The sequence below is a fragment of the Chinchilla lanigera genome, unplaced genomic scaffold (genome assembly GCF_000276665.1).
Source record: "Chinchilla lanigera isolate Chin_1 unplaced genomic scaffold, ChiLan1.0 scaffold00022, whole genome shotgun sequence".
NCBI classification, from domain to species: domain Eukaryota; kingdom Metazoa; phylum Chordata; class Mammalia; order Rodentia; family Chinchillidae; genus Chinchilla; species Chinchilla lanigera.
In genome coordinates this window covers 2,902,143-2,911,919 of record NW_004955423.1, presented here as the reverse complement: position 1 = coordinate 2,911,919, position 9,777 = coordinate 2,902,143, and the positions used below count along the sequence as shown (strand labels likewise).

The 9,777-nt window shown below is 35.6% G+C and overlaps 1 protein-coding gene across 2 annotated transcripts in view; it reads left to right on the top strand.

The window, feature by feature from the left end:
- The window catches only part of Cdc7 (cell division cycle 7), a 21,392-nt gene extending 11,824 nt beyond the window's left edge, over positions 1-9,568 (top strand). For both annotated transcript variants that reach the window (XM_005385064.1, XM_005385065.2), the window contains exons 8-12: positions 573-668; positions 1,386-1,564; positions 2,372-2,454; positions 4,882-5,031; positions 7,898-9,568. In XM_005385064.1, the coding sequence (XP_005385121.1) occupies positions 573-668; positions 1,386-1,564; positions 2,372-2,454; positions 4,882-5,031; positions 7,898-8,295 (906 nt within the window). In that variant the 3' untranslated portion in view covers positions 8,296-9,568. The remainder of the gene's footprint in view (positions 1-572; positions 669-1,385; positions 1,565-2,371; positions 2,455-4,881; positions 5,032-7,897) is intronic.
- The last annotated feature ends 209 nt before the right edge of the window (positions 9,569-9,777 follow it).

Genomic DNA, 9,777 nt, shown 5'->3' with positions numbered 1-9,777 from the left:
TTTTGGTTTTTCTCCAGTACCGGGAACCGAACTCATGACCTTGCGCTTGCCAGGCAGGCGCTTTGCCAGTGAGCTAAATCCCCAGCCCCTGATTAGATTTTTCACTAAGATTTGTATTGAGCTATTTTAGTATTTCAAAATGAAAGTTTTTGTTGATTAATAATCTTTGTCATTATATATTCTAAAATTGCATGATAAAAACAGAAAGTATTAATTTTTCCCTGCATGTTATAAAGTTCAGATTAATTAGCATTTTAAAAATAAATCATTAGTTATAGGGTCAAAATTCTGAAGTGTCTATCTCCATTTTAGCTGCACAGCAAAATGTAGCATCTATGCCGGTGGTTTTTTAATTTTTCTAGTTTTGTGGGGTATGATAGTATTGTATGGCTGTTAAGAGTTCTGTCTAGACTATTTTCTCCTTTCACAGAAGTGTTTTGATGCCTGAGAATGTCTTGGATGCAGCTGGTTTTGTTTCATATCACTTAACTCTTAAAACTATGGCAGAGTACAGCTGGCAGAAAGTGTTACAGATGTAATCCTTATTTTCCTTGTTTTTGTTGGTATTGTAGGAGGGATCTGTAGGCCTTTCTGTCCAGCGCTCTGTTTTTGGAGAAAGAAATTTCAATATACACAGCTCCATTTCACATGAGAGCCCTGCAGTGAAAGTAAGTAATGTAGTGTAATAGTCGAATTGTCAGTCAGTCATACACTGAAGAGCATTTAGGTAATGATTAGATTAGTATTTATTAAGTAGAGTATAGCTTTGGCAGTATAATTTCTATGAGCATTTAATCAAAACTTTTATTTTCTCTAATTTTTTTCTGGTGAGATGTTTTATCATTTTTGGTTAGCTATTTTTCTTTCCCTATGGGACTATTTAGAACATTAAGACCTTTGCTGTCAAGATTGCCAGAATGATGAGCTTCCTTACCTCACATAGTTCTGACACATACATAATGGTGTAAAGATGTTTATAAAGTCAACAAAATTGTCAATGAGGGATGATTATACATTGACTTACAATATCTTGTGACACCTAGACAACTTGAGCAACAAATTAAAACTGATTTTAGCCAATGTAATCGTGCAGTTTACAGTTCTGAAATGGAGTTAGACACTAGAACATACCTTATACCTTTGTAATGTATCAGCAAAAATTCTATTAAAATGTAAGTCGAATAGTTAATTAGTAAATTTTAATACAGGTTGTTTAAAAAACCCAGAAAGATCTTCACCATTTTAGCAGATAGCTGTTTATTTATAATCCAGTAGCACATTCAGCAGTTTTAAGGTTATTCTTCTGCTACAGCTTTTTACCATACTAGCATTAGAAGGCATCATATTATATCATGGAAATAGAAAATGCAATTTTTCTTTTATAGCTTGTAAAGCAGTCAAAGACTATGGATGTAATATCAAGAAAGTTAGCAATGAAAAAGAAGCCTGTTTCTACAAAAGTTATGAATAGTGGTGTGGTAAAGAAAGCTGTCAGCTCTTGCCCAGCCAGCCTGACCTGTGACTGCTACGCAACAGATAAAGTTTGCAGTATTTGCCTTTCAAGGTAACTTGTTTTAGCGGTGCTATAAAATCACCAGCATGCTGCCAGACAAGATTATAAACTGAACTAATTTTGGTGGGCAGTTTATTTAGTGAGTAAAAGAGAGTAACAGTGGCTGTGTAGATCTGTGAACTACACAGGCATTGATCCAGAGCAAAGCCTTGCAGAGCATATAATGCTTGTCATACATTGTTTATTTAACATGCATATGCTCTTTAGAAAATACATTTGCGCTAATATGCGGATAATTTGAGGGGTGGAAAATAGATGTTTTTAGAAACTTAGAATTGACATTTTGCTTGCTGATTTAATCTTTTCTGTTTTCTCTGTTTCTGCCTATGTGGAATAACCAGAACCAAGTAATAGAGCTTCATTCTTACTTCTATCTTTAACTCTTTGCCTCAAAATTTTTTCCCTTTCCTTCAAACTTGGCTTTCTTAAAGCTTTCCCTGATTAACTCAAATATATGAGAGACTATATCAACACTTAATCACCCAAAAACAAATGAATTTTTATATAAATTCCTGTTACGTTCTATTTTTCTGTTATGGCTTTTATCATTTGCCATGTCTTTGTGCTTAGAAATTACCTTAAGACCCTTTGTAGAATAAGGCTAGGAATCTAGTAGAGGAGGAGGAAACCAGTAGAATAAAGTCTAGGTAGTTCATCCCACTAGATTATCATTTGTTTTATACCATTTGTATCTATATCAAGGCAAAATTTACTGGGAACCAAATTGATAAATGTGCTTCCTTAAAAGAGTAATTCAACTTTAACATAACTAGAGAAATCTTCTTTCTTCATTATAAGGCATCAGCAAGTTGCCCCTAGGGCAGGTACACCAGGATTCAGAGCACCAGAGGTCTTGACAAAATGCCCAAATCAAACTACAGGTGAGTTGCCCTGGAAATACAGAATCTGATTCAAATGGTTTATCCAAAGTACTTTCTTTTGGTTTTATTTTTGAGCAAAGGTCTCACTATCTATTCCTGACTAACCTTGAACTCCCTATGTAGCCCAGCTGGCCTCAGACTTGAGGCAATCTGGTCCCCCTGCCTCAGCTTCCCATTACTGGGATTATAGGTGTGCACCACCACTTCCTGGCCATATATATTTTATTTTACGATCTTTAGGTATTTTGAGTAATATTTGAGTTCTTGCTTTTAAAATACATAACAGTGCTAGCAGTGCAGCATTCCCATTTTCGAGATGTTATTTTTTATGAAAATTTCTGATCCTAATAATGGCTTCTTGTTTTTAAAGAATTTTTCTGTAAGAGTATTTCGCTCACAAGGTAATTTTGTTACTACTATCACTTTTGTAGAGAAAAAATTGTGTTTAGTAGTTTTTACCAACTTGTACTTCATCTGTTTACTTCCTACTTCAGTTTTTGTTTTAATACTTCAGTTTTTTTGTGGTACAGATATAATTGTGTTTGGTTAGAATTATTTTTTATTAGTGTGAAAACAGTAGAACAGCAATTAAAAGACTTTGGAAAAGAAAAAAATGTGTTCTGTAATCTGAAAGTTGTCATGAGCTAGAACCCAGGTAACACCTTGTTGAATGAATAGATGAATCTAATTCACTTGGATTAGAGGCTTTGAAGAAATATTCATTCATTGTGTATCTGTTCTGTACTTGCTAATGCTGCAGAAATGAATGAGACCATCTGCTCATGCTCTAGTTAGAGTGTGTTCTCAGATAGTTCTCAGTAGGTTATTGAGTATGGTAAAATTTCTGTATAAGGGATTTAAGAGATATCTGCTCTAACTCAGAGATTATGAAAGAAAGTTCATAGAAAAGGTGGTTTCTGAGATAAGTCTGTAAATGGTAGTGGTTGATTAACATTAAGGCATGAGCTGAGGGACTCAGACAACGTAGTTGAGGCATGTAGGAAACTATTGAGTTTGGGTATGATGTAGGAAAGGTTAATGTTTCTAGAATTTAAGGTCCAACTTAAATGGTTAGAAATAAACATATAAAAGAAGGATACAAGGTAAGATCATACTTGTTAAACAGTTTGGACTGTATACTATAGAAAGCTTTTCAAGACAAAAAGGTGGTGACTTTGTCTTTAGGTAGGTCATTCTGGCAGGCATACAGAGAGGGCAGATTTTGGAGGATGGTAACCTGCAGTGGTCCAGGGGAGAGATGATGAAAACATGAACGGGGGAATGAACAGAAAGGTGGAAGGATTGGAAAGTCAGAGATTGTTAGGTAATTGATTATTGAGTTTGGGTATGATGAGGCGGTGAGGGAAAAAGGCATCTATGGTGTTTACCAGATGCTTGCTGTGCTGAATTTCTTTCACTGTATATAGTAGCCACAGTGGAGAATAAGGGAGAGATAACTGGTTTATAGGGATAGGTAAAATTGGGGTGGGACATCACTGGATCGAGATATTTGTGACACATCCAAATAGAGATGCCTGGCACAGTAAAGCTAACTCTGAAGCTCAGGGAAGAAGCTGAACTAGAAATACAGTTGAGTGTTATCATTATTAAATGGTAGCTGAAGCTGTGAAGTGAATGGAATAATCAGAGACTTGAACTCTGAGGAACCTCAGCACTTAAGGCTTGGAAAAAACAGTGAAGGAACAGACAGAGGTACACATGGCTCTAAGAAAGATGGAAACCAGTGGCCAAGGGAATAGAGAACAGTGACTTGATGATACTAGTTCAACAGTTAGGAAAAGCTGTCCCAAAAAGGAGAAAAGGAGCTTTTTAATATGAAGCTGAGCTAGTGTTTTTTCCTGGTTTGGGGGGTGGTGTTGATTTTCGCACTGCTAGGATTGAACTCAGGACCAGTGCTTAAGCCAGACTTAATCTTAACTTTCAGAATTCAGGAGATTATTAAAGCCTCTGTAGTAATAGTTGATGTTAGTACCTGACTGAAGTAGAGCTTCTAAATTTCTTTATACTAAAATGAAAATAACTTTAACCTCTGGCTATAGTTCTTAAGGAGTATCCAGACTTTTTCTCCCACAATTATTTTTGGTTTCTTTTGCTCTTATAAAATGTAGTTTACTTAGAGTTTTCCAATGGTGAAGTATCCTTTTAAATTTACCAGAGTGTTCAAGGAAAAAAATACTGTGTTTTGTAAGGATGTTGAGTCACTAATACTGACTATGGTAAAATAACCTGAGGAACTTTTCAAAAATACAAATTTCAGAACTGATTATAATTTCTGAAAGATCGAGGCTGAGCATCTGAATTTTTTCAGACTCCCAAGATGATGTTAATGCACAGTAAAAGTCAAGAACTACTTATTTAGATGATGAAATTATATATTTGGAATTTGAAGTTTGTTTTCTGTTACAGCAATTGACATGTGGTCTGCAGGTGTCATATTCCTTTCTCTGCTTAGTGGACGATATCCATTTTATAAAGCAAGTGATGATTTAACTGCTTTGGCTCAAATTATGACAATTCGAGGATCCAGGGAAACTGTCCAGGCTGCTAAAACTTTTGGTAAGCAGTTTTGTGTTACAGAACAAAACAAATGCCTCTGATTATCTCCAACAAATCACTTAATAAATTATTTAAAAGTTCTCTTCACAAAGAAATACTCTGTTCATAAAGTTCTAATTTTAAGTGGGAAATTTCTCAGTTGCTTTAAAATATATTTTATTCAGGAAAGAAAATACTATCTCATTCTATTTGTGTCATCTTACCAAATCCAAAATACTAAACTACTCCAGTATTTAAAGTTCATTTTTATAATCTTAAAAGAATAAGGAATAAAAATCTTAATTCACTTTACATGGTTTGACTTACATAAATGTTTTTAGTAATACATTTAAATTTTTGTTGTTTATTAAACATCAGATTGCCTAATACTGAGAAAGTCTTTGTCTTAATTGATCTTAGTTTAACAAGTAAAGTTAATTTTAATACAGTGTAACAAGGTCTACAATGGGGAAGAGAATAGAGATGCAGGTTAGTTGTCAGATTCTTTAGGGTTAGGGTAGCAGAAAGTAAAAGGACTAGAAAACCTAATAAATGGAGGATTATTTTAAATATATTTTAGATACGGTAGGTCTTCTTCCTAGCCATGCAGGTTCTTCTTCTACCTCACAGGGCACCTAAAAATTACCTCAACTTTGCTCTGTCCAGCAACCTGAGCTCAGATGCATACCTTGTGTTTAAGATAACTACGGTTAATATTTTCCAAGGGGTAGATATAATGCGTTAGCTTATATACACAATATGAACAAAGTTTCAGTCAGCCTATCTCTAGTGTAACTGGGCCCACATCTGGGATCAATGGTCTTAACCAGAAGTGCACATCAGAATTATGTGAGAAACTCCAAGAAACACACATGCATGCCCAACCCCACCCATTTCTGGAAAATATGATTCAGAAAAATATACTTAGGAAGTTTTCAGTTGTTAATCTGATGACAGAAGTGAATTTGACTAAATAACTACTCCTGGGTAAGCCCTGCTGCAAAAATGATTTTGTCCCTTGCTTAGGTACCAATGCCATGGTCTAATTCACAAGAAAAACTTAGTGGTACTTAGGAAAGTCTCAGAATCTTGCAAAAATTATTTCTGCAGTAAAGTCATTCCACAACTTTATCTATCTTCTTCCTAAATATTTTGATTTTTTTTGGTTTTTTGTTTTGTTTTGTTTTTTTCTCCGGTACCAGGAACTGAACTCACGGCCTTGTGCTTTCCAGGCAGGCGCTTTGCCGCTGAGCTAAATCCCCAGCCCCTATTCCTAAATATTTTGAATATATACTCTTCTTTGATCATGTATAAAAATAATGTAGGTATATTGTACAGCTTGGGACATGCTATAACACCTATGGTTAATTATTTCATGGCTTCAGAACAACCTAATAAGTTGAGGAATAAGCCTATATGACTGTTCTCTAGACCTTGCTAGAGAAAATAATGATAGGGCTGGGGATAGAGCTCAGTGGCGCAAGCACAAATCCTGAGTTCGATTCCCGGTACCAAAAAAAAAAAAAAAAAAGATAGATTTAAAAGTGAAAAAGAACTGACATGCTGTATCCTCACCAAATTAGACTGGTAATTTGTTTCTTTTGTTTTCACCCTGCCCTCCTTTTTTTCCTGCCTCAGTATACCAGTCCAGTGGTTAGATCAGAATATGTAAGGGTAACTTTTTATTACCTAGATCATTTGGTTGATAATCTGAATAATCCAAAAAGGAATCTAAACATTCTGCTCCTCCTTGCTTAAAGGCATCTTTCTATTATAAGGAAATACAAGACAAAAATAGTATATATTTGCCTAGTGGTATGTTTGTGGGCTTTTTTCCCACTATATCTAATAATAAGCTCATGTGGGGAGGTAAAGATATTTTAAAAAAGCAGGTCTGGTTGAATATTAACTCATTCAGAAGTGTTATTAGGGCTTTATATGTGCTAGGTACTATTGTGAATCTCTGCTTTCATAGAACTCAAATTCTAATGAGGTAAAGAAAGTAAGTACAGTAAATCCTTGACTTAGGAACATTTGTATTATACACTTTCACAGGTGTACTGTGTAAACTCACTTTGCTTACAAATGAATCCACCTTACAAACAATTCTGGAATGGAATGCGTTCACAAGTCAGAGACTCACTGTATTTACTATCAGAAATGGATGCTGTTGAGAAAGACAAGGAGAAGAGCAATGAAGAGGGCACAGCTATTTAGGATAGAATGATCAAGAACAGTGTTTCTGAAACTGTGACATTTAAACAGAGTCACTCAAATGAGTAATGCTTTTTCCTTCAGTCCAACAGACGTTAACTGAAAACCTAATATGTACCAGGCATTGTATGTTTTGGGGGTTCAAAGATAAATAAAACTACCCCTACCTTCAAAGAGCTCAGTCTCTGGAGGTGGACATACATTTATCAGTTAAAATACAGGAGAGCAAAAGTACTAGAACTCTCCCAAGGGTCTGACGGAAGCTTGAAATACTCAATTCTCTGAGTGTCAGACCTTAAGGAGTGATTCTTGACCTAAGTGGCATTACGTCATAGGCCCGTGATGGGTGTAGAGCGTCCCAGACCATTGTAGTCAAAGGCATAGAGGTTTGGAAGTGGGGTGAAGCATGGTAGCTAAACTGGTTAAAGATAACAGAAGGTTAAAGTGAAGCTGAAAATGTTGACAGTGAGTGAGTGTGCCTGGTTACTGCTTTCTACTTACGATCTCCCACTTTGTGGTTGGCCTTCAACTATGTAGTTCAGATACAATTTAAGAATAGTTTGTAGTCTATCTCATACTCTGTCTCCATAAAAATATGTGACTGTACTCACATGATTCTCATGAAATGTTTCTGTTACATTTAAATAACATGTTTTGTTTTTCTTCCTTTTAGGCAAATCAATATTATGTAGCAAAGAAGTCCCAGCTCAAGATTTGAGGAAACTCTGTGAGAGACTCAGGAGTCTAGATTCTAACATTCCCAAATTAGCAAGTGATACCCAAAGATGTCCTTCTCATGATTCAACTTTTTCAGAGAAGACTGACCATAAAGCTTCTTACATCACACAAAGATCTCAAGCACAGCCCTCAAGAGATTCATTATATAAAGGGGATAATAATGGGTGGAGGAATCACTTTGATGAGAATAAGACCAATTTAGAAGGCTGGGACGAGGTACCTGATGAAGCTTATGATCTGCTCGATAAACTTCTAGACCTAAATCCAGCTTCAAGAATAACAGCAGAAGAAGCCTTGTTGCATCCATTTTTTAAAGATATGAGCTTACGATGATGGTTCTTCATTTAATGTTATCGTCATACATTGTGAGGCGGAGTGAAAGAGTCCTTTGTAAAAATAGCCATAAGTTCTTATTTAAGGAATAAGGAAGGATGAATAATTTATTTTAAAATTTCAGTATTTGTTCTGGTGGCAGATGGTAAAATATAGATTAAAATTACTTAAAATGCCTCGAAGAGTTCTCTGGACTAACTTCGTGATCTTTGAGTTGAACCCAACCAAGTAGAATCAGATCTTTAGTTTCCTTTCACTGCCAAGCAAAGGAGGAAACAGTTTCACCCTAGGCCATGGGTTCAAGATATGAGATTAATGGATGTGCTAGGGGTTAAATGAGTCAGAAACTTGGTTTCCTGCTGCCTTAACACTATGAGCTGTGTGTCTTTTGGGAAAATGCAACCTGGTGCTAGTGCTCTCAAAATTTTTTTTAGGTAAAAATACCTTCTTGAGATACACATTATGCCTTTTGTAAACACTGAGGAAATATCTATGGGGCAAGATTCCACGTAAAATTGTATTTATCCATTTAAAAAATGTTTCATGAAATCTTTTTCGCATTGTCATGTTTTCCTGGTTTTTCTCCCTTCTCTGTCCCTACCTAACACATTCTCCTTGGAAATGATATGGTACCATAAAATTTCTGGGTGCTTTACTAAGTGTAACATGTTTACAGTTGGGAATTTAAAATAATAACTTGCACACTGATTGATAAGGGGACGCTTTCAGGACCAAGGTGAATATTGATAGTCCAAAGTGCTTTTCTTTTTCTGTATTATTTATGTTTTCCCACAGCATCTTAATGTATAATTAGATAACTGCTAAAGGGAAAAGTGAACATAAAATTGAGAATTTTACTGGAGGTATTTTTCTCTACTTAGAGCCATTCACATTTCTACAGCTGTTTTGACTTAAGTGGGTTAGGAAGACATAAGTGAAGGATGCAAAGTAGAAAAGGACCTAGTATAGAGGTTTATGTTATTTACATTCCAAAATGATCCACAACAGTGTATCACATTTCCTATATGGAAAATAAGTCTGGGAGAAGTTTCCTGTTTAGTTATAGATAGTTTAGGGACAAATATTCACTATTCTGATCATTGGTAAGTCAGTATGCCTACCTAATGTTTGGTAAATGTAGTACGTGTGTGTGTGTGTGTGTGTGTGCGCGCATGTGTGCCATTGCCATTGATTTGATGTCTTATGCTGTAATTTTTTTTAAAAAAAACTAATGTCCTTGAATTTGTATATTTAATAAAATTATCCCTTGGTATTTTTATGTCAGACTATTTATTTAAAAAGTAGTACTTTAGCCAGATGTAGTGGTGCACCTGTAATCCCAGCTTCTGAGGAGGCTTGGGCGAGAGGATCGTAAGTTCAAGCTTGGCCTGGGCAACTTAGGCCCTGCCTCAACATTTAAGTAGGTTGGGGAATAGAACGCAGTGATTATGGTTCTGGGTTTATCTCCAGTGTGTGTTGGCA